The sequence below is a fragment of the Thamnophis elegans genome, chromosome 2 (assembly GCF_009769535.1).
Source record: "Thamnophis elegans isolate rThaEle1 chromosome 2, rThaEle1.pri, whole genome shotgun sequence".
Lineage (NCBI taxonomy): Eukaryota > Metazoa > Chordata > Lepidosauria > Squamata > Colubridae > Thamnophis > Thamnophis elegans.
Window position 1 is genome coordinate 20,414,752 of NC_045542.1, and position 25,112 is coordinate 20,439,863.

The 25,112-nt window shown below is 41.0% G+C and overlaps 1 protein-coding gene across 1 annotated transcript in view; it reads left to right on the plus strand.

Moving 5' to 3' along the window:
- BIN2 (bridging integrator 2) overlaps positions 1 to 23,787 on the plus strand; it is a 40,662-nt gene extending 16,875 nt beyond the window's left edge. The window contains exons 7-13 of the mRNA XM_032211857.1: positions 1,366 to 1,451; positions 4,313 to 4,388; positions 7,782 to 7,864; positions 10,640 to 11,456; positions 20,178 to 20,249; positions 20,508 to 20,597; positions 23,139 to 23,787. Coding sequence (XP_032067748.1) covers positions 1,366 to 1,451; positions 4,313 to 4,388; positions 7,782 to 7,864; positions 10,640 to 11,456; positions 20,178 to 20,249; positions 20,508 to 20,597; positions 23,139 to 23,249 — 1,335 coding nt within the window. The 3' untranslated portion in view covers positions 23,250 to 23,787. The remainder of the gene's footprint in view (positions 1 to 1,365; positions 1,452 to 4,312; positions 4,389 to 7,781; positions 7,865 to 10,639; positions 11,457 to 20,177; positions 20,250 to 20,507; positions 20,598 to 23,138) is intronic.
- The last annotated feature ends 1,325 nt before the right edge of the window (positions 23,788 to 25,112 follow it).

Here is a 25,112-nt window from a genome sequence, read left to right on the forward strand (position 1 = left end):
TCTTTAAATGAGTTAGAAAAACACCCACAGCAATGAAAGAGGAAAACTTTAGTCCATAGGTTACAGACAACAATAAAAGAAAAAATAGAAGAAAACTTAATCCACCCATTTAAAAAGGCTTGCATGAATTCCATCCATGAAGATAGCATTTAAAAAGTAAGATAACCACTGTCGAAAGCCATTCCAAATTTAATTCCACCGCTTGCTTCTTCTGTTCTCCATTTAAATTAATTGTAAGGGTTTTTTTTATAGGCAGCCTCTTTTTAAAACAGTAAAAGTTCCTCAACAGCTGGAAACACTTTCTCTTTCCGTATCCTTCCGTTTTGGAGTCGCCCCAACTTCATCGGCCTTGGCTGGATTTTTTGTTGCTGGCTTGAAGAACTTCTCTTGCATCGATCAGGGACTTTGCGATGTCCCTGAGGTCAGCAAGACGTATTCTTCCTGTTCACCGTCTCTGCGGGATGGTTTAGGTCTGTTTGGACTACCTAGCGGCAAAAATATTGGCTGTGGTCTCAGAGCATCGAGACCGCACATCCATATCGTCGTGATGTTGGCTTCTTCCCTCCCTTTCCTCTACTTTTTGTTTCATTGGTCAGGAATTCAATTTTCAAAGAAGAAAACCAGGGGCAATTAATTGCTAAAGGAGCAATATAAGCAGAGATAAACAACAGAAAGAAAACGTTCTGGTCCCATGTAGCCTGTGGAGGGGTGGTGGGGAAGCGACATGTAAGCAGCTTAAGAAAATCCAGAAGGCTGCTTCTGGTGGCAAGCAATGAGGAATAAAGAGCTGCTGCCTTTTACTTCTTCTCTAGAACATTCTTTCTTAACTTCAGCAATTTTAAGACGCATGGACTGGGGAATTCTGGGAGTTGGTCCATGCATCATGAAGTTGTTGAAGTTGAAAAACACTGCTCCAAGTGATTTGTTTTTCCTTATATTTTGGGGAAAGGGAAAACAGAAAGAACTAAGAGCTGAAGAAAAATTGAGTAGAGATCAATCTTACTCCAGCTGATCTCTTCCTTGTGTGTTGCCATGACTGTGTCCAAAACTCCCAGCTCACGTGGTGAAAGTGAGTTACAGCTCCAGTACATCTGGAAAGCATCAACTTATAGAAAGATAGAACGAAAAAATAGCAAGATGGAGAAAAGCAGCCCAGGGGCTCTACAAATCCCTCTGCTTTTCTGTGCTTCCATAATATCAACAAATCATAGATAGGCTTACACACCGCTAACTCTTTGTGTAAAGAGCACAGCACAAAGAGACAGCATGAAGCCACCCAGTCCCACATCTTAGAAGTGGGTAGCTCTCAAATGCTTGGCGGCCTTGCAGTTTCTTTTTCCTCTAATTAATGTTTGGATTCCATAGGCTGAAGAGGAGTTCTATAAAGCCCAAACTGTCTTTGAGGAACTCAATAAAGAACTACGAGAAGAACTGCCGGTCCTTTACAACAGGTAATACACGCTAGTTGCAACTACAGAGGAAGTGCAGCTTATAGCATCATGTTTAAGATTGGGTTGCAAACCTACAAGTCTCGTCTTTGCACAGCTTATCTAGATTGCTAAATTCAGACTTGAGAGAAGTCTACTGGACATTTAACCAGCACAGGAGATAAGAATCTCTATTACAGACTCGACTGAAACTGTATTAAGATGCTGACTGCTCTCTGTCAACATGAGAGTACAATTCCCGCTGTTTAAACCTATGGCTGCTGCTTCTGTCTTTTCTCATGTTCAAATGACTCTTTGCTCTGTGCTTCGTCTTCCTGAAGCCAAGTTATTTGGGGTTGTTGACATAGCTGACATCTCTACTCTGAAAATCTTTAGCTCCATCTCCACCATGCCTCTCGTAGGAAGAATTGGTGATTCAAAGGTCAAATATTCCCACAAACCACAAAAAAAGAGTCTAATTCTTCATATGAGCCAAGTGGTTAAATGCAGCACTGCAGGCTACTTCAGCTGACTGCAGTTCAGCAGTTCGGCTGTTCAAATCTCACCGGCTCAAGGTTGACTCAGCCTTCCATCCTTCCGAGGTGGGTAAAATGAGGACCCGGATTGTTGTTGGGGGCGATATGCTGACTCTGTAAACCGCTTAGGGAGGGCTGAAAGCCCTATGAAGCGGTATATAAGTCTAACTGCTATTGCTATTGCTATTCATGTCAGTGTTCAAACCTGGGAATCCATTTATGGACTGTGCAAGAGGCAACTGAGAAAGGAAAGATGGAGATGTAAAAACATTATTGGTGTCCTCGACTTATGACCAGAATTGAGCCCCAAATTTCTGTTGCTAAGCGATAAAGTTTTTAAGTGAGTTTTGCCCCATTTTACAACCTTTCTTGCTGCAGTTGTTAAGTGAATCCCTGCAGTTGTTAAGTTAGTAACCACGTTTGTTAAGTGAATCTGGCTTCCCCATTGATTTTGCTTGTCAGAAGATTGCAAAAGGTGATCACGTAATCCTGGGACACTGCAATTGTCATAAATATGAGCCAGTTGTCGAGTATCTGAAATTTGATCACACGACCATGGAGTTACTTCAATGGCCGTAAGTGTGAAAAATGGTCATGTCACTTTTTTCAGTCATTGTAACTTGGAATGGTCACTAAATGAGGAGTTGTACCTCAAGGACTACGTGCACAACCTAACTAAGATGCCACTTAGTCAAAAGACCAACTCTCAATGGATGGAAGACATTTTTCCAGCGTCAAGGTTGACCTGAAAACAACAGTAGACCATCTTCAAACAGGCACGGAATTTGACTCCATGATTAAACTCAGCTCCTCAGCAACTTATTTTAAAAATAGGTTGTAATTGTGGGAGCATGTACAGTTTTATAGATGCTCATATTATTATCTTGTCTTTGAGAATCCTTTTCTCCACCAATTTCTCACATGGAATATATTGAGCCATAGAATGTAGAAGCTGCTCCAAACTATAAAATAGCAGTGAGAGTGGGAAAGAGAAATAAGACTCGGGTGCTTCCCAGCTGAAATAACGAAGGTGACCTTCTAATGGGAATCATAGGAGGTCAATCAGACCACTGTCAAAAGTCTTTAGCTGCACCACTTTCTGCCTGACCATCCTGGTCTATTTTTTTTTTCCAATTCCTTCTCTGGTATTTGGCTGGCTGTTACTCCTTAACTCTTCAGACAGTTCCAAAGATTGTTTAAACAGAAAAGTGCAAGTGGCAGGATAAAGGCAGAGAATAAGTTTAATTTCTCCGGACTCTGCTGTGACAGCACATTATGGACTTTGTACGAGTTGGGGTTGTATTTGGTGCTGGGAACGTACTGAGGCCTAATGGCCATAGGATGGCAGCATAATCGAGGTAAAGTGAATATTAGTTCTTGGTAAAGGGTGATTTGTTTAGAAGGAAACTACTAATGGCTTGTACTAGAAGAAAGAAGACAACACAACAAACCCAATTGATTAGGCCAGGGGTGTCAAGTTCAAAGCCCGTGAGCAGATCCAGCCCCTGGCATGCTTAGATCTGGCCGTCAGGGCTACCCTGGAAACAGCAATGGACCGACCTATGGTGCCTCGGCCAGTGAAAACGGAGTTCAGGAGGGCCACAAGCAGCCTGACCGAGCTCCGTTTTCACTGGCAGAGGGCTGCAGGGGGCTGTTGCAGCTGAAAACTGAGCTCGGGAGCCCATTTTCGCTGGCAGAGCACTTTGCCACCACAGACGCCCCAGACATGAGTGATGTCGACTTGGCCACGCCCACCCTGGCCATGCCCCCCCCCCCAAGGTCAAACACAACGCTGATGTGGCCCTCAATGAAATCAAGTTTGACACCCCTGGATTAGGGTGTTCATTTCAACCCAAATTCTCCCATTCTCTTTTCTCTAACACCGAGTTCCTGAAATGTCTGATGTCACCTCACTGGGCATGCTGTTGCCTCTTTCCACCTGCAATCAATGTTGGGGGATCATCAGGTTAAAGTCTCACATCCGAAAGCCAGTAGCAGTGCATTGGTTCAGGTGTCAAACCAAAAACAGGTTTAGGTGCGTGATACAAGTTCAAATTTTCACTCAGACTCGAATTTGGATGGGCAAGCCTAATTTAACCTCACCAAACTGTCGTAAAATATTATAGTTTCCTATTAGCCTAATAGTCTTTGAAATACATTAGTTTGCTAGTTGAGAGGTGAGGAGGGAGTGTGGACTGCCAAGTGACTTATATTTACTCTGAAGAAGTATAATTCATGTTTTCTTGCTGCAATAAGTTGTTTGGTTCACCGGTGTGTTTTTTCCTCCTCATTGAGTTGCTTAGCTAACCTAACATTGATTTGCTTATTTTTGTCTTCATTTTTTCCTAGTCGAATTGCATGCTATGTGACAATATTCCAGAATATTTCCAATTTGAGAGATATCTTCTACAAGGAAATGAGTAAGGTAAATATGCAGGGGTGGAAAACATACAATTGATTTAGAAAAGACTCCTGATGTCTTTTTCCCATCCGTGCTTGTTTAGAATTCTCCAGTTGGCCAGAGAATTCTGGGCATCGAAATCCACACATCTTCAAGCTGTCAAGGTTGAGAAATGCTACCTTAGGTTATGCATGTGCAAACCCAGCAAATGGGAAAGCAATTATTGCTACTTAAGTGGCTAGAAACCAGGACAGAGCCAGATATAGACCAAATAGTAACCTTATCAATTTGTGAGAGGTTTGGTCACAAATTGACTTTTTTAATTTCACCACTAAAGGCATCATTTATCCTGTGCCAAAAACATGAGATACAAGCAGTGGTGGGATTCAGCCAGTTCGCACCACTTCAGGAGAACCGGTTGTTAACCTTTTCAGCAGTTTGGTGAAACTCTTAGAAGAAATCATTAGGACAGAGAACCGGTTGTTAAATTATTTGAATGCCACCACTGGATACGAGAGCTGATCAATGAGCCCTGATACATGAAACCTTCCTAATTTAGCAGCAGGATAATTCAAATCCAGGAAGCCCCTTCTGGCACTTGCACAATATCTAGGATGACATATAGATGACCCCACAAAAAAAGGTGCCAGGTTTTGAATTACACCATCAATGGACAATCCTGAATAGGCTTTGCACCTCACACGGCATCTGCTGGGACTCTCTGTATAAATGGGGCATAATATCCTCCCCCCCTCCCGTGTGACTAGTGGATCCCATATCAAACTGTAGAACACATCATAACCAGCTGTAAGCCAAGGGCATATACTGGTCCAGTATCTGATTTTTTAAAATATAAAGAATGCTGTGTTTAAATGATTAGATGACCGCGGGGTGCTTAGATCTGGCCCGTGGGGCCATTCTGGAAACAGCAAAGGGCCGGCCTGCTGTGCCTCTGTCAGCAAAAATGGAGCTCAGGAGGGCTGTGTTCAGCCCTCCTGAGCTCCATTTTCACTGGCAGATCATTTTAGGAGGCATCACAACTGAAAACAGAACTTGGGAGCACGTTTTCGCTGACAAAGTGCTCGGGCCACCACAGTCGCCCCCAACATGAGTGACATTGAGTTGGCCGTGCCCACACTGCCCCTCCCAACGTCAAACAGAACCCTGATGTGGTCCTCAATGAAACAAAGTTTGACACCCCTGGCCTATACATTTGTATTTGAACATAGATGTTTTAACAGTTATATTTTGTGTTCTACTAATCTAGATGAAACGTTAGTATCTATTGCTAGTCCATGTATGTATCATGCCATATGCTAAATAAAATAAATAAATAACTGATCAGAATCACTCCCAATTCTATACATACAAACCCATTTATTTAGTTTTGTAAACTTCCTACAAATAACAAATTCTGAATCAACTATTCAAGTTGCCTCCTGCCGAGGTGGCGCAGTGGTTAAATGCAGCACTGCAGTTCAGCAGTTTGGCTGTTCAAATCCCACCAGGCTCAAGGTTGACTCAGCCTTCCATCCTTCCGAGGTGGGTAAAATGAGGACCCAGATTGTTGTTGGGGGCAATATGCTGACTCTGTAAACCGCTTAGAGAGGGCTGAAAGCCCTATGAAGCGGTATATAAGCCTAACTATTGCTATCTTCCCTCAACAGCTTCAGCTGTTGAATGGATATGGGAATGGCCAGCTTATACAGGCACTTCTGTTGATCACACTGATTAAAAGTCAAGGAGTCCTTGAGTGAAGCTCAGCTCAGTGATTTCTGGAATGCATCCATGTAGGAAAAACATGGAATTGATTTGTTTACGAGGCTGCTTGATCTGAGATGTTTTAATCTCTGACCCAATGATTTTTTGATCGTCTCCCATCCAAATATCCATTTCATTGTACCTTGCCCAAATTTTTAAGAGCAGGCAAATTTGGCTAAGAGTGCAATCCATAGTAGCCATGGACACATAGATAGAACCAGTGGTGTGCTTCAACCAGTCTAAGAACCGGTTAGCTGAGCACCTGCTTTGCTTGCACCAAACAGGTCCTTTGCGCACGAACCAAACAGGCGCTTCACGCAGTGGGTTTAAACAAAGCTAAACAACTTAGTAAAACAGCTGAGGAGCAGCAATCCGCTCTGTCGTGCCTATCAGCTGGGCTAAAAAAAGGGAAATATATGTCAGTATAACGTAGGAGTGGGCGGGCGGGCCAAGGTGGTGCAGTGGTTAGGGTGCAGTACTGCAGGCCACTTCAGCTGACTGTTATCTGCAGTTCAGCGGTTCTAATCTCACTGGCTCAAGGTTGACTCAGCCTTCCATCCTTCCGAGGTGGGTGAAATGAGGACCCAGACTGTGGGGGCGATATGCTGACTCTGTAAACCGCTTAGAGAGGGCTGAAAGCCCTATGAAGTGGTATATAAGTCTAACTGCTATTGCTATTGCTATTGCTACCTGAAGGTCAGAGTGAACCGGTTCACTCTCAGCTGATCTTCTGAGCTACTGGTTCGCCCAAACCGGTCTGATCCGGTAGAATCCCAACCCTGGATAGAACCCATTTTCTCCCATTATGTCAGTCTTTCCAGGCAGACCAAACAGGAAACACAATTGCATAAGCTATTTCTTTTTTTTACTGTAAAGCTATATTAATAAATACATTAATAATAGAATCTTACAAGTCTGAAAGTACAGTTCTCCTGCCATCTGCTTTGCAGCCTGAGAAACTAGGGAGAATCTGTTTTGAGCTGCTTGCTTTGCCCACTATCCAGCGGGTTATGCTGTCTCTTATCCCCTAGGTAGCATCTCTTTGCCCTGCCTCCCAAGGTCTTTCCCACATACCATTACACTCTAAGTGAGGATGATTCTCAAAACAGAAATGCTAGATCTACCAATCAAAAGACACTAAGCAACTCTCCTATATTCCAAACAGATTCAGACAACAGTGTGAAAACACAGCAGGGTTACAGTTGGGTGATAATGTCCTAGGGTTCACCATCAGCACTCTTGTAAAATATTGTGCATGGGATCCAGAAAAAACATGGACTCTTCTATAGCAATAAGTCTTTCCTTCACATTATTGGATTTTTCTTCTGTGTGGAAATGTCTGCAGGTTAGTTGTGTCCTGCTAAACCCTGCAAAAGTGGAAGGATGTGATTTTTATGTAACATTCAGAAATTGATATTTCAATTGTTGAGCCACATGTTCCATTTTCACTGGGCGAAGGAAGAGTTATTATTTAGCCAATGGCACCTTGAAATCCTCATCAAGAATACATTCAGGAAACAGAGTTAATAAGTTGAATGAGTGACAACTGTAATAATAATAGATAGTGATAATAAAGTTGAAGATGATGATTATGGTGATGTGTCCTTGTGACTGTTGGGTATGAATGTTTTTTCCCCTAATTCTTCCTGCTTCTAGCTAAACCATGACTTGTATGATGTAATGAGCAAACTGGAGAACCAACATTCCAATAAAGTTTTCATCATTAAAGGGGTCTCCAGGTAAGCGATTTCCTTTTTGCTACATATATGTTAGGAATCTGAGTAGCATCCTGGGAATGCTGGGGGGGGGGAGCTCCCTCTCATTTCAAGTAGCTATCAAGTGATCTAACTTGTTTGCTTTTGTTATGGATTAGAAAATTTAGAACACATCTTCACTAAAGAAAATTTTCAACACATCTTCACTAACCATTTTATAATGCCTTGGTAAGGCCACACTTGGAATACTGCATTCGGTTTTGGTCACCACGATGTAGAAAAGATGTGGAGACTCTAGAAAGAGCGCAGAGAAGAGCAACAAAGATGATTAGGGGACTGGAGACTAAAATATATGAAGAACGGTTGCAGGAACTGGTTATGTCTAGTTTAATAGAAAGAAGGACTAAGGGAGACATGATAGCAGTGTTCCAATATCTCAGGAGTTGCCACAAAGAAGAGGGAGTCAAACTATTCTCCAAGGCACCTGAGGGTAGGACAAGAAGCAATGGGTGGAAACTAATCAAGGAGAGAAGCAACTTAGAACTGAGGAGAAATTTCCTGACAGTTAGAACAATTAATCAGTGGAACAACTTGCTTCCAGAAGTTGTAAATGCCCCAACACTGGAAGTCTTTAAGAAGATGTTGGATAGCCATTTGTCTGAAATATATAAGGTTTCCTGCCTAGGCAGGGGATTGGACTAGAAGACCTCCAGGGTCCCTTCCAACTCTGCTATTTTATTGTATTGTACTGCATTGTATTATTGTAAAAAGATTCTTAAGATTATTTAGAAGAAAATATTCATAAAATCAAGATGTGAATTTTTTTAAAAAAAAAACGTAAGTAGCAACGCTAGAGCAGCCAGAGAAAAAGCAAACAAACACAGAAGCCTGAGGGGCATCTCAGCTTTAGTAAGATTGGAGAAGGAAGGAAGGAAGGAAGGAAGGAAGGAAGGAAGACTGGAGGGAGAGAAGGAGGAGGGGAGAGAGAAGGAGGAGGGGAGAGAGAAGGAGGAGTGGGAGGAAGGAAGGAATGATGGAGGGAGGGGAAGAGGAGGAGGAGAAGGAGGGAGGAGTAATGGAAGGAAGGAAAGGAAGCAGGGAGGGAGGGAGGAGGAGGGGTGAGAGGAGGAGAAGGAGGAGGAGAAAGGAAGGAAAGATGGAGGGAGGGAGGCGGAAAAGGAGTGAGTGAGTAATAGAAGGAAGGAAAGGAAGGAAGGAAGGAAGCTTTTGCAATAATTTCAACCATACAGGTAGCTGATTCTATTACTTCTGAATCATTATTGAAAAAAGTAAAGCCTATTCTGAAGTTCAATGACCACCGAAATAATGAGGTGGTTTTAGTTAGCTTAAAACTAAAAGTAATTATTAATTCCACAGGCTCTTCTTGAATATAACAGCACTTCTTCTATATAATTATCTTCAAAGGAGTCTTTTAATTAGATCTAGTACTGAATTTTGCCTATTGGCAAATTTAAACACTGTCTTGCTGTATCACTCACTTTCTGCCATACAGGTGGAAAGGAATCACGCAGTTAAAGGGGCATTGAGACCAGACAGCTGGCCCCTTGCAAAATTCATGCACTTTTCCTCATGCTCTATATTGCATTCTTATACAACTTGTATGAGAATGAAGAGAGAGGTTGTTCCTTCCAGCAATTTTGATCTGTGTGCTTCAGGTGAAGCTCAATTATAATGACAGGTGCTCGGTTGCCATATCTGGAACCCCATATCCGTTTTTGCTCACAATAAGGATCTATTTTCACTGCACTATAAAAAATACTTACAATTTCTATGGAAAGCAAGTGTATAGTAAAATACATACTATGTGTAACAAGGTTTTGAACACCTAGTGGGTAATACAAACTGGAGAGGGGAAAGCTACAGAATTTCTGATGGTTAGAATTCTACCTGAACGAGTTTCAGTGCTGTGAAGAATGCAGCATGTCTCAAGTAGCGGCTTTCCCAAGTTTGCTTGTATCGACTGTCCCCAAAAGTGACCTTTAACTTCCATACTGACTTAGGATGATGCGAGTTGTTGTCTAATGCAATCTGAAGGCAGTAGTGGGATCCTGTCAGTTTAACAACTGGTTTGGTGATTGCGCGCTTCGCGCATGTGCAGTTTTAAGAAAACTTACATTCTGCGTTACTGCTGGGGAGTAACACAGCTGAGGTGCGGCAATCCATTCTGCCGCGTGAATCAGCTGAGAAAATATAGGTCAGTAAAGTGCAGGGGCAGGTGGGTGGGTGGGCGGGCCCACCTGATCGTTGGAGCGAACCAGTTCGCTCTCAGCTGATCGTCGGAGTTACTGGTTCGTTCGCCCGAACTGGTCTGAACAGGTAAAATCCCACCCCTGTCTGAAGGGCATCGTGAGGTGAGCTTTAATGAGGAATAGCCTTCAAACCACATGTTCTCCCAGCCGTTTCCAACTGAACCGCAAAAATTAATTAAGTCATACAGCTGTTCAGAACTGACTGTGTAGTTTTCTGTGGTTTTAAAGTATGATAATGCTTTTACAATTCTTTTATTTGGCATTTGAAATGCCTATATGTGGCCTTCATTTGAGTATAAATGTCTAAAGAAGGCTTTGATTCTCAAATGGGTTGAGGCTGCAACTCCCCAAATTCATAACCGGAAGTGCAAAGTGAATTCCAGATGAAGATTCTTGGACTTGTAATCTCAAAATATATGAAGGCTGCCCGGCTGGGGAATGTTGAACTAATTAAATGTTGGATTGTTGGAGGTTGCATATTCAAATATTCTAAGACTGGCTAATGTTTGTTTTTTCCCTCCCACTGCAGCAACAGAGGCTCTTTGGTTATTTCATCCCCAGTAAGCCCAACTAGCAACTCTTTTCTACCAGCAGAGAATAGCATAAATGAGATCTCCACATCTCTCCTTGCCCCAAATCAAGAAACAGAAACTATTTCAGCCACCAAGGTGGCATCCACAACTGTATATGATGATGAAGCAAAAGAAGAGGTCAAAGGATTGCAAAATGAGGCTGACCAGGGTGCCGAGTCAGGCTCTCAGGCTGCTAGTGGAACAGAAGGCAAACAGCAAGAGACCCAACTGGAAGAGCTTGAGGCTGCTTCCGGCAGGACCCTTGAGGCAGTGGCAAAGAAGCTTGCAGCTGAGATTTTATCACAGGCAATGGTTGAAGCTGCTGACAAGAGGCAGAGCCTTTCTACAGATTCCAAAGATCCTGAACAACAGCCCTTCTTGGAGAAAAACATTGAAGCCAATGATACACCTGGAACAGGGGATGGTTCCTCACCCCAGGCAAAGGATGAAATCCCAACTCTACTGAAACCCGACCTTGAGCTTGCCGAAGAGATCCAGGGTGAGATACAGATTGAGAAAGCGAATGGTCAGAACCACAAAGGGCCACCTGAGGAGAGTTCTTCTTGCCCTGAAGATGATCCCCAAGATCTTCCCTCTTCAACCAAAGAGGAAGGAGACTCAGAAGAAGTCCCATCTGCAACTGATGAATCTGCTCCACCCAATACGGAGACAGATGAAATTAGCCACAGCTGCAGAGATGTAGAAGATGATAACAGTAGCAGTGAAGGAAGCATGGAAGAAATTGAGATTTCCCCCAAGGGTACCAATTCTCAGGTAAGCCATGAAAAGAAACCTCACAGTCCCCTTTTCCAATTGCTAATTAGACATTTAAAAAAGAAAAACTGCTGTAGCTGAAATATTCCAGCAGGGTATCTAAACTAAGTGTTGCAACAATACAAGGATGCTTCTGCTCTGTAAGTAATTCAGATGAATAACAATATGATATTTTGCATATTAGACACATCGGTTTGTAGGGGATGGACATGAAAAAATCAAGAGAAAAATTAAATGCCACTGGCTGTCCAGCTCTTTGTTTAACCACAAAGAACAAGAAGGCAGGAAAACTGAGACACAATTATTTTTATTATATATGTATCAAAAAACTTGCATACAAAACACTTTCTCACAGTTCTTTTGGTCACCAGTTAATATCCTATCTTCTCTAAGCAATAGGCCCATCCTTTATTCTTCCTCATAGTAGTACATAGCCCAAAATCTGTTCCTTGCATTTCTGTGTCTGCAGACATTAACTTTCTTGGTCATTAAATTATCAACCATTTCCTATGCATACCCTCTTAGCTTGATCAAAAGCTTCCTAAACATCCATAATGGTTTCCTTAGCTTCCTCCAATTTTTCTCATTGAGATGGGTACAGGAAATAATTGCATTTCCAGGAACATATCATTTGAGAAGTTCCCAACTTTCTCACCCTCCCTTTGACCTGAGGATTTTGATATGTGAGATCCCACTTAGTACCACTCTACACTGGTTTGAAGTTGTCTCCTCTGAAATTTAGTTTGTATGTATGACTATGCTCCAATTTCACTTTATGTAGACCCTTTAAAGAGGTGGGGGTGGCTCTGTGGCTAAGATGCTGAACTTGTCGATCAGAAAGGTTGGCGGTTCAGTGGTTCGAATCCCTAGTGCCAACGTAATGGAGTGAGTTCCTGTTATTTTTCCCAGCTTCTGCCAACCTAGCAGTTCGAAAGCATGTAAAAATGTAAGTAGAAAAATAGGGACCACCTTTGTGGGAAGGTAACAGCGTTCTGTGTGCCTTTGATATTTAGGCATGCCAGCCACATGACTATGGAGATGTCTTTGGACAGCATTGGCTCTGTTTCAGCTTTGAAACAGAGATGAGCACCACCCACTAGAGTTGGGAACGACTAGCACGTATATGCGAGGGGAACCTTTACCTTTACCTAGACTCTTTAAATGCAAGATGACATGGTCATTTCCTCCCAAGGCTCCAAATACTTTATTTTATTTTATTTTTCTGTTGGTTAGGAAAGACCTAGGGATTCCATTCCCTTGGGTCTTCTCTAGCTGCCTAGGAAATGAGATAGTCAACAGGTCGTCTGAAGGACCTTGAAGTCTGGGTTGAATTTCCTTTCCAGCAGAAATCCAATGAGTTGAAATTTCCCATTCTTCGTATATCTCTCTTCCCTGGAAGTTCTGTCATCAGTCCAGGAGGGAAGATTATGAAAATCTTCTGCCTGGCTTGCTGCTTGGTTATTGTTTCTTCTTCCTGGTATTCTTACTCAAATGCTCTTAACTGGATCCATGTTTAAATTCCCGCATCTCCATATCTATGTCTACCTCCTTCACATACAATCCTGCTCTACAGTGTGCCCTAACCTTTCAATTAGGTTACATCATTTAGTCCCTGAATTCTACTCAGGAGTTTACTTCTACATTTCAGGAATGGTTACAAAATCATCTTTGTCCTCCCACATTAAGATGCCTTATTGTTTGTTCCCAATATCCCATGTATTGGCATGGAGGCAGCGAAAACCTTATGTCATATAGTATAACTTGATCTATTTCTTCCTGTATTTGTCTACTTATTATAGAACTGGATGTCTCCATCTCTGGTGTGTCATTCCTAGTTTCATTCCCAATCCTTGGCATTGCACTCTTTTCTGGGGCTTCCTCTGCGTTTTAAAACCCAAACACATTCAATTTTTCAAGCCAAGCGCATCCTTGCCAACGCATTCTTGCCAACACTCATGAAGACAGCTCATCGCTTGCCAGGAGAACCTCACTGCAGAAATACATTGTTATTGTTGTTGTTCAGATGCTAAATTGTGTCTGACTTTTTGTGACCCCCTATGGACCATAGCACTCCAGATCAACATCTCTCTCTTGCACACACACACCCCTCTTCAGATCACACCAAGGGCTCATCTAGTTCAACTATTATTTTTCCTGGGCTAGTAGGCTCTGCAAGAGATTGCTCAGCTTCTTACAGTGGTCTGCTTTTCCTACTCATCTGATTATGTTCCGTTCTTTCTTTAAAGTGAGATTTCTCAAGGCCATCTTTGCCTGCCAAATTTACCTCCATGTTTAGCAGCACATGTTTTCCAAAAGCCCAAGACTTAGTGCTGTTGGAAAGCATGACCGACATTTTTTTTTAAAGGGACCATTACATCCCATGAGGAAAACCAACTAGTTTCCTAAAACCACAGAGCTTTAGTGTACTAAATCTGCTGCTTCAAACAATCATGTCAATCTTTCAAATTCACATTGTGCTTTTGATATCTTCAAAGGACCTGGGGTATCTCAAAAGCCTTCCATTCTTCCACATAGGACTGGTATTTGACCTCTTGGCTGCTGAAGCTCAGAGCTGTGTCAGGCCCAAAGCATAAATGAATGGACAGAAAGGAGTGGAGAATAACAAAGAGATAGATGGCTTCTAGCCATTGGAAAAACAATGTGCAGCTTTTTCCCCCCTTAATGAGGTTTCTGTAGTTGGAACATAAGAAATGAATATGCTGGAAATGTGGGTAATGTGAAATCATTTTATTATACTTAGTGGACTCATAAAAACCTGGGAAATTTTGGGTTCAGATACACCCAGTGATACAAAAAAATAAAATCAACTTTCAATTGAAACCAGAACTTTTCTTGCTGGGATTAATGGATAGACAATTTGAAATGAGTCATAGACCATTGTTTTTGTATATGTTAACTGCTGCAAGATTATTGTTCACATAAAACTCTGAAACATATCTTCAATAGAGGAATAGTTAGTGAAGGTGACAGAACTAGCAGAGATGACAACGTTGTCTTGTCTGATTAGGGAAAGGACAATAACCTCATTTATTAGCAACTGGAAACCTCTTATACTAACTTTTTGCTGAAGAGAGAAAAAATGAACTTGTAATTTTGATTATTAAAAAGGTTAAACAGTGTAAATAAGGAAAATAGGATGTAAACTTAGAGAGAAAGGGTAAAATGTAAGTGGATTTATAACTGCTATTAAGAACGTTGGAAGGCACTGCCTTGTAATGTTTTCTTCTTGTTTCTTGTTTTATTTATTTTTTCACTGTTTTTTCTTTATTTCTTCTCCAAAATTTGCCTTGTTTTTAACCTTGTTTAAAAAAATTATATATCTATCATCTAGATCTATCTATCTATTATCTATCTAATGAAAGAAGTAGAAAAAAATGCCCCTCCCCAAAGATCCAGTTTGAAACATGGTATCAGAGATTGTATTCAGTCAGTTCTAACCGATTCTGGCGAACCAGTAGTGAAAATGTTGAGTAGTTCAGAGAACCGGCAACTACCCCTTCTGGCTGGCTCCGCCCCCACGTATTCACTGCCTCCCAAGTCCCAGTTGATCTGCTGGGTCTTCTTCTATTGCCCTGCAGAGGAGAACAGAGCTGGAAAGCAGGTTATAGGGGTGGGGAGGGAATGGGAATTTTACAATATCCTTCCCCTGGAGTGGGGTGGAAATGGAGATTTTATAGTATCTTTCCCCCAGAATGGGGTGGGAAGGAAATGGAGATTTTGCAGTCTCCTTCCCCTGCCATGCCCACCAAGCCACGCCCATCAAGCCACACCACACCCACAGAATCGGTAGTAAAAAAAAATTGACATTTTAAACACTCCTCTGGACTTTTAACTTTTACTATACTTTAATTAAACTTTTCACTAGCACTCATATGAATATTTTGAACATTTGCCATTCACATTTTCTACCACAATAGTCTAGGAGGCTGATGAATCCTTAAAAGAATTATGAAATCCCTTTAAAATAATAACAATATCAAAGAAATGATGGTCTTTGATAAACCCCTGTATTTGCTAAAGGTTTACCCATGTAGAAGAATTTTGTCTTGGTGTCAGGATGATAATGTGGGAAAAAATAGAATACAAATAGTTTTAAAGAAGGAGCTCCAGAGTCCTAACATACTATATCATATCCTCTGTCATCTTTTTTTTAAAATAGTAATCTTATTTAAAAAATTACAAGTTCAAAGATAAAACTAATATAAACTAAGAAAACTAAAAGAATAAGAAAAAATAAAGTGCAGAAAACAAAAATGAAAAAATACAAAATGAAAAAAAAATGAGAACACAATAAAAAAGAAAAGTAATTTTAAAAAGAAATGATTCCCATTCATTATAAGAAATACAGTTTTAGTAACTTATTTGTTTATTTATCAAATTTAGAAAGCATCCATCCAACTTAGAGAGTGACATATCAACTTAAAATAAAACAAATGATCTCTTCTCATATCCTCATTGTATAAGAAATCCTTTAAGCCTCATCATTCAATCTTGATCAACAAAAATCCACTAAGGTTTACAAGAAGTTAAAAAAAATTCTATTTTAATTTTAATAAATCAAATAAACCAACTTTATATTTTTTCCTTTTCCTTTTAACTATCTTGAATTTTAGTTCCTTCAAATAAGCCTCTAAAACATTTCTTTTTCATTTTTTGTCCCTTCTCAAAAAAACATTCGTCTTTTGTGGATGGAAAACATTGGAACATTGGAAAATTATCCAGGTCACTCTATGGTTATCTGTACACCCCTTTTAATTATTAAGATATCAGCCAATTTCTTTTGTATGTCCAGTGTAGCATCTTTGTTCATATCATTATTGTAGCCTGTCATTTTAAACTCAGTTTCAGAACAATCTTGTCTGGTAAAATTGTGCCTCTTTTGTAACATCTTTTAAACGTAGTCTATCTATAGAGGTAAAGGTAAAGGTTCCCCTGCACATGCATGCTAGTCATTTCCGGCTCTAAGGGACTCATCTCTGTTTCTAAGCTGAGGAGCCAGCGCTGTCCAAAGATGTCTCCATAGTCATGTGGCCGGCATGACTAAACACTGAAGGCAGAGGTGGGTTCCTACTAGTTCAGACCAGTTCAGCTGAACCGGTAGCAGTATGCTGGCCTGGGTCACTGGAACCAGCAGCGACCCAGGCCTGCCACGCCTCCGAATTGGTTCCCTGGTCAGCGCAGCATTTTTTTTCATTTGTTAATGTTCTGCGCATGCACAGACCTATTTATAGGCAACTGTTCTGACCCCCCAGCCTGTGAATAAACCAGAACACAAGCTTGGCTGTTTGCCACTGTTCAATTACTGAGATAATGAATCCTTTGGCTGAGGGCCCAGGCAACTCACGTTCAATAGAGCAGCTCTGCAGCAACCCAGATAGTTCAAACGAAGCAACGCACATAGTCCAAACGAACAGACACGACTAGAATACACAGATAGATTTTCTTAACTACTAATTCGAACGGTTGTTTCCTGCAAATGTCCCCTCCCAACGCCTCACCTATAATCTCTCTTGGGAGGGGCCAATCAACAACCACCTGTGCTTAATAATCTTCTGTGAGTCTGCCACAGAGTTGCTGCTTCCGTTTATCAGCCCTTCTCAATCTAGCATCAGGGACAAACTGCCTTTGATCCTCCCCACTGCTCCATGACTCAGGCGCCTCCTGGTGGCCAACCAGCCTCTCTGGTCTCTGCTCTGAGTCTGAATCCTGCACAGGGTCCTCCACATCGTCCAGGACAGACTCATATGATTCCTCACTATCCGAGTCCATCAGCAGCTCAACCAGATCCTGCTGGGCCACAACAGGCAACTATGCATGTGCACGGAGCAAAATTGCGTGCACAACCCACCCCTGACCAAAGGCACACAAAGTACTGTTATCTTCCCACCAAAGTGATCCCTATTTTTCTACTTGCATTTTACATGCTTTTACACTGCTATAGGTTGGCAGAAGCTGGCACAAATTAGGGGAGCTCACTCTGCTATGCTGTGCTAGGGATTTGAACCGCTGAACTGTCGACCTTCTAATCAACAAGCTCAGCATCTTAGCCACTGAGCCACTGCATCCCTTATCTATAGAGCTAGATACTTTTAAAATGAACTTCTGGATCCATTGTTTAAAAATATCCTCCAATATGTCCAATGTTTAAATATTTTGTTTCATGCTGTATTAGTAAGTCAAATACAAGAGTTCTCCTTTAATTGAAATCTTTAGTCCCTTCTGGTTCCTTCTAGTGTCTCCCTTTCAAGTTTCATCCTGTTTTTTTAAAGAAGATTCAAAACAAAAGCATTTTCCGATGCCAACAATTCTACATAATCCCAAATTCTTATTTCAAATGTCTTTAGTCTGTAGCTTTCCAAAATCAAAGTTCTCACCACTCTTTTACTGTATGTATGTATGTACCTTGTTTTCCTGAAAATAAGCCCTCCCCCATTAACAAGTCCTCCCCAAAAATATTGCAACGCAGCAGCAGCCATGAGATGACCACGCTCACACCTCCTGCACCTCAAATATAAAGAACTCCCCGAAAATAAGGCTAAGTGCTTATTTCGGGGATCAAAAGAAAATAAGACCCTGTCTTATTTTCAGGGAAACACGGTATGTGTATTTATAGATTTCTAACAGCTGTAAAGCAATAAATACACACTTTCCAAAAAATAATTAGAAAAATAAGTATGCAAAGCAAGTGTATTTTTGAAGATGCCAATTGCAGTGTTTTCCACCGAAATATGACTTTGAGTTGTGTGAATTCAAATAGCGCAATCATTTCATGAGATACATTAACTGCACTAATTGAGACCTACCTGATCAGAAATTATACTGAATCCCTTGATTTTGTTGGAATAATGACAATCTTAACATCTCTCATATACTGGAGATAAAAGTATCCATAGAAGGGGTCTTTGCATATGCAAGTAAGTTTCCCACTGCAAAAGTTTGCCTTCTAACATAGGAAGTATAATAGCTGGGAGCAGAGGTGGTATTCAGCAGGTTCTGACCAGTTCTGGAGAACCAGTAGCGGAAATTTTGAGTAGTTCGGAGAACCGGTAAATCCCACTTCTGACTGGCCCTGCCCCCATCTATTCTCTGCCTCCTGAGTCCCTGATTGGGAGGGAATGGGGATTTTGCAGTAACTTTCCCTGGAGTGGGGAGGGAATAGAGATTTTACAGTATCTTTCCCCTGCAATGCCATGTACACCAAGCCACACCACACATACCAAGCCACACCTATAGAACCGGTAATAATTTTTTTTTAATCCCAATGGCTCAAACAGAACCAGCTGAGTTAGCTAATTCATGCCATTCTCTCTCTGTGAGGGAGTAGGTCTATTTCTGCATGCTGCTGATGACTAAATTATCACACAATTAATATACACACTGCAGTGTCTGACTCTAACAAGAAATTAAAGAGCCAGAATCAGAAGGGGCTAAAACAAATGGATTCTAAAGAATTTGGGCTATCATGTTGGTTTCATTAGAGGCATTACAGTCTTTACTTAGTGAGAAACTTCTTTTGTAATAATTAAGTCTTTTTTCACCTCATCTCTAGTTGAATGTAAAAAGCCGCTTTGAATTTTTAAACAGGTATTTTGGAAGTTTCCTAAGAAAGGAATACCCCGCCCCTAGTAATAGTTATCTCTCCTTTCCATTTCCTTCAAGCACAAAGCTGGGATTGCATAACAATAAAGCTTTTAACTATAATTTGTTCAATTTACTGGCCTAGTTTAAAATGGTAATCCATAAAGGATAGCTCTAGGTGAGAATGACCTTGAGGCATGAGGGGAAGAGAAGCTGAAAATGATCAGACAAAAGGACAGGGGGTACCAGTGGCTTAGCAGTCAGAGAAAGAAACTTAGGAAGGATCCACTCTAATTGATCAGAATGTTAAAAGTGAGAGTGGGAGATTTGTACTTCAAGACTTACAGGAGTCTGTTAATGTAACTTTACAATAAAGAAGGATTATTTCATCTCCTTGTGTTTCCTAACTAGTCTACTTGAGAGGCTGACAATACAGCATAGGAAGCCAAAAACAACCAAGCTATATGGATTAATAACAGGGGAGACCCTCATCTGAATTTTGTCTATGGAGATTTTAAGTCAGAGGTCACCAACTGGTGGTCCGCGGACCACTATGGTCTGAGACGGGGGGGGGGAGGAGGGAGGAGAGATTGCGGTGTTTTGTTTTCTGTGGGAAATGGGTCCAAATGGCTCTTTGAGGGTTTAAGGTTGCAGAAACAGGTGGCCAAGCTAAATGCCTGAAGACCCCATCCCGTCACAGGGAGTCCAGGCACTTCAGCGAGCGGCGCACTGGATTCATATTAGTGGTCCACAGGATTTAAAATTATTAACATAGTGGTCCCTGAGGTCCAAAAGGTTGGTGACCCCTGTTCTAAGTCATCCAAGTCATGGTTGTCCCAAAAGTGCTTTTTCAAGAGGAACTGGAATTTCTGGGCTTCTTGGATGAGAAGTGAAATGTCTTCAAAGAAAAACCAGAAAGTCCAGTTGCCTATTGAAAAAGCACCTTCGGGTCGTCTGTATCTTATTTGTCTGTAAAATGTTGAAAGTTTTTAATTGTAAAAGACTGCTACCTCATCACTCCCCAGGGATCTGAAGATCAGGGATCTGATTCCTGATCTCCTTATACCTGGGCAATATCTTTTTCCCTGTCCCTTAAATAACCATAGGGTCTTTTTGCTTCAGATCATTGCAAGTTTTTTCCCAGAAGCTAAAGAAGAGAATGAGAACAAGCTACCCTTGGGATTCCTATTCAAGGTAAGATGCAGCAATCAAAGAACTGGCTTTTAGGCTTCCGCAGATAATGAGTCATAAAAACCCAGATATGAATTAAGGGAGAGTGTTAATTCCAAGCCTCATCCACTGAGACCATTGCTGACTTTTTAAATTTTACTTTAAATATTATTTTTTCAGCCTTTTCTGTAGTAGTCAATTCAGAAGTGGGATGGATGGATGAAGAGCTGAGATGCCCTTTCTACCTGCCCTATTTTATTATTTTCGCATTTTATGTTTCAGGCTCAAGCAACTCAAGCTTCAGAAGATGACAATCACCTTCAGTTTGGAGAAGGAGATATCATACTTGTGATATCAGACATTCAAGCAGAGGTAACATCTGAGGACTTGTTTGCCATGACAATTTGAAATACATTGCACAAAAAAGGCTGTAACTTAGAAGTGGGCATCCCTTAGTTCTCCCATGTCATACTGAACTACAACTCCAGAAGATCCAGCTAGGATGCTCAAACCCCTTTGCAACCTCCTACATGGGATTGATAGTCACATTTATGATATTTATCTGCTTTAATGTTTCTCACTCCTTCTCAGTTCTTATGAGGTTGAGGCGATGCCTGAGCTTCTGAGCAGAGGCAATAGGAAGGCAACTCTTGGTCCAGAAAGATGAGCCACGTAGCTGGGCTGCTAGAGGGAGGGAAAGAAGTAGAGTTGAAGAAGAACACCAATTATGTTCACCCTGAATGAGGGTATCTCTGCCTAGCAGGGAGGAGTGTGCACACAAGGTAGATATTTTTTTTTTTTGCTAAGAAAGTAAGTCTCTGTCCACTATAGAGAAAAGAGAAGGGAAAGTCAATGAGGGAAACAGCTAAGTAAAGCCAGATCTCTCTGAGCAGATCTCTGCTTAGTAGCAAGAGAGAAGGAAAAGAAAACCAGGATTTGGACAGTTCTTGGAAGGACAGATCCCTAGATTATATTGTCACCCAACATATTGAAAAATATGTAGGGTGATGTAATAATATCCATGGGGAATACATGATATTGAAAAAATGCAGTGTGTATTTACTCAGTAACAAAAGCAAAGTAAAAACTGGGGCCAGCTATAAAATAACAGTCTTGATAAAATAAATAAATAAAAAGTATTTCATATAAGGGAAAGGGAAAGGTTCCCCTCGCACATATGTGCTAGTTGTTCCCGACTCTAGAGGGCGGTGCTCATCTCCGTTTCAAAGCTGAAGAGCCAGCACTGTCCAAAGACGTCTCCATGGTCATGTGGCCAGCATGACTAAACTTAGGAACCACCTTTGGTGGGACAGGTGCACAGAACGCTTTTTACCTTCCCACCAAAGGTGGTTCCTATTTTTCTACTTGCATTTTTACATGCTTTCGAACTGCTAGATTGGCAGAAGCTGGGACAAGTAATGGGAGCTCACTCCGTTACGTGGCGCTAGGGATTCGAACCGCCGAACTGCCGACCTTTCTGATTGACAAGCTCAGCATCTGAGCCCCTGAGCCATCACGTCCCTTAAGAAGTATTTCATATGTATGTGTTTAATAGTAATACCATTTGCCAGTAACTCATCAGGGACTTTTATATTAAGGTTAAAAAGAAGTTCAGAGTCATGGCCCTTGGGCTACTTAACTAGTCCTCATGCAAACTAGTCCTCATGCATACTCATGGTAATTTTGAGTCCCTGAGCTAGGACAGTTCAGGAAAGGCAGCCACTATTCTGAACTGCAGAAGAGAGATGAAAGGAAGAGCACTTTCGGGAGCTGACTTCTTGGTCCAGTGTTGTACTCCGCATAGTATGGTATGATGTATACCTTGCCTTCTTCAAGTCTTGAACCTTGGGCCTTCTCCTGGCAAAGCAGGACCTCTGTTTGACAAAAAATAAGGTGTAATTTGGAGTCACCTGTTCTGCAAATGTTCCTGCTGAAAATGCCATGCTGTTTAGGGGAGAGTACAGAGCTGCTGTTGCCATGAGGTTTCAGGTCTATTTACTTCTCTCTCTCTGCATGGTTGTGTCTGATATGACCACAGTCCTCCATTAATCATTAACTCTCCCTTTAGCAGAAACAACACTGACCAGGTGTTTTCCTATAAAAGTAGCTACAGGTAGTCCTTGACTTACAACAGTCCACTTAGTGACCATTCAAAGTTACAACGGCACTGAAAAAAAGTGACATATGACCATTATTCACACTTATAACTGTTGCAGCATCCCCAAGACCATGTGCTTTACATTCGGATGCTTGACAACAGACTCCGATTTATGATGGTTTGCAGTGTCCCGGGGACATGTGATCACCTTTTGCAACCTTCTGAGAAGCAAAGTCAATGGGAAAACCAGATTCACTTAACAATCATCTTACTAATTTAACAACTGCAGTGATTCACTTAACAAATGTGGGAAGAAAATGGGGCAATACTCACTTAACCCATTTCTCACTTAGCAACATAAATGTTGGGCTCAATTGTGGTCGTAAGTTGAGGACTACCTGGTGTGTCTGTCTGTCTGTCTGTCTCCGTGTGTGTGTGTGTGTGTGTGTGTGTGTGTGTGTGTGTAACACCAGGCTAGAAACTGGGAGACCGTGAATTATACTCCCACCATAGACACAAAGACTGCCAAATGCTTTGGGGCCAGTCCCTCTCTCTCAGCCCTTGGAAGGAGACAAGGACAAGCCACTTTCAAATGTTGCTAAGAAAACTGCAGGGACTACTCAACCCTTATAAACATTGCACTGTTAGCATAATGATGACTATCACTTGTAATGCCCTACATTTAGCATCTTTGAAGACTTATTTTCTATGCATAAGGATTCAAGTCACCTTTCCAAATTTCTAAATTATAATGAACAGGAGTGTGCTTATGGAAAATCTCTGACTGAAGTTTGTTTACTTGTTTTCTTTTCCAGGAAAAAGGATTTTGGATGGGAGTAAAAGAAAGTGACTGGAAGGAAAATCAAGATATGCTGCAGAAAGGCATTTTCCCCCAGGACCTCATCAGAGCGGTCCCTCTGAAATAAGCTCAAAAGCAACAGAAGGAAGGAAGGAAGGAAGGAAGGAAGGAAGGAAGGAAGGAAGGAAGGAAGGAAGGAAGGAAGCCACATTTTCCAAAATCTAGTTTTCTATAATTATTAAATCATTTTTTTCTCCAGTCCATCTGCCTCACATCAGTATAATACCATGCAGGTGGCAATATTTATATTATATGTGAATTGAATAATATGAGTTCCATCTATTATAAGTCAGAAACTGGCAATCTTTGAAAGAAATTTGTCCTTCTGAAGCCTCTGCCTCAGAAGTACTTTTCTAAAATGGAACATCACCATAAATAGAATAGCTGATAGCCTACTTATACAGTTGTGGTTTCTGGACCATTTACTCACACTGACTCCTCAAGGAAGTCCTCCATTTAAGCTAGTTGCAATTTCGTTGCATTCATTTACTGGAAAAACTAATACAATTAATAATTGCAGTTCAATGATGCTTTTCTAGAATAAGTTAAATGATTATTTGGAGAATGGAAAAAGTAAGAAAGAGGATTAATTTCTATTCTGTAAGAATGAGAAACTTAAGGAAAATTTACATGATGAGATGATCACTTTGGATAGGGATTTCACACATTAAAGTTCATATATAAAACATATTGCACAGAGAAAATATATACTGTATATAAGAGGGGAAAAACTCCTTCCCCAGCATGTAATGAGACTTTTCTCCCATTTATGGGGAACCATTTAATTATGACGTTTATCTGTTTATGTTTGAAGCAGTTTGTTATGGAAAAATCTTACCGCTTTTTTAATTTTGTTTTTTGTAATATGAATCATTAATCAGGAGCTGGCATTATGGAATATAATAGAGGACATTTATAAAATCCTTTTGAATCCTGGAATTGCCTTCCACGCTCAACTGCTTCTGAATTCTTCCCTGTTTTCCCAAGATCATCCATTTTGTAATGTTGTCAAACATATTGTATTCTGTTTTCTCTTATTTTAGACTTGTGGCCCCCAACCTTTTGGGCACCAGGGACTGGTTCTATGGAGAGATGTTTTTCTGTGTATGTGTGTGTGTGTGTGTGGTTTCGTGTGTTGTCTGCAGCCCACAGATGGGGCTTTGCTTGTTTGCGTAGCCCGTTTTTTGGCCTGGTGCCAGTCCACGGACTGGGGGTTGGGGACCCCTGTTTTAGATCACTGTTTTAACTAGAAATGTCTGGTTTGGACACCTACAAATGAGGCATTAGGATTACAGCCCTCATCTGTTGCTGGCTTGAAGCATTTTATTATGATCATGGATGGTAATCATTGATCAATCTATCTCCTCCAGCTTGATTGCTTGGATACCTTTTGAGAAGTATTGTAAATATATCTGTACCTGTAGTAGTTAATAAAAACATAATTCTTTTCTGCCTAAACACATAATAAAATACGTCTGCATTTCAAATTCAAACACGTGCATCTGATTCCTTCAATGCGGTGCTCTATTATATCTTTGGAGGTGTAATTTCTTGCTGACTTGAGGAGAAACTAATTTGGAGAAGATTGATCTCATCTATAGTACATTCAGAAGCATTTTTTTGTGGAGAGCTGCTGAATGGTCCCCAAAACATTAGTACTACTTTGTATGTTCTGCTGACTACAAATTATATAACTTCAGGGAAAAAAAGGTGATTTCGGGCTATATAAGAAATATTGGCTTGCAGGAATCACCCCAATCTTTAATTTTGGCAACCTCAGCAGCTTTGAATAAAGCACCTCCTGCTGAACTAAACTGTTCTGCTTTATTAGTAAGTGACACAAGAACATTATGGGCCTTGTCTGTCTTGTCGGCATTACAAAGTGTTAAGGAATAAGCATTCTGATGACTCGGCTGTTTATTATCAACGT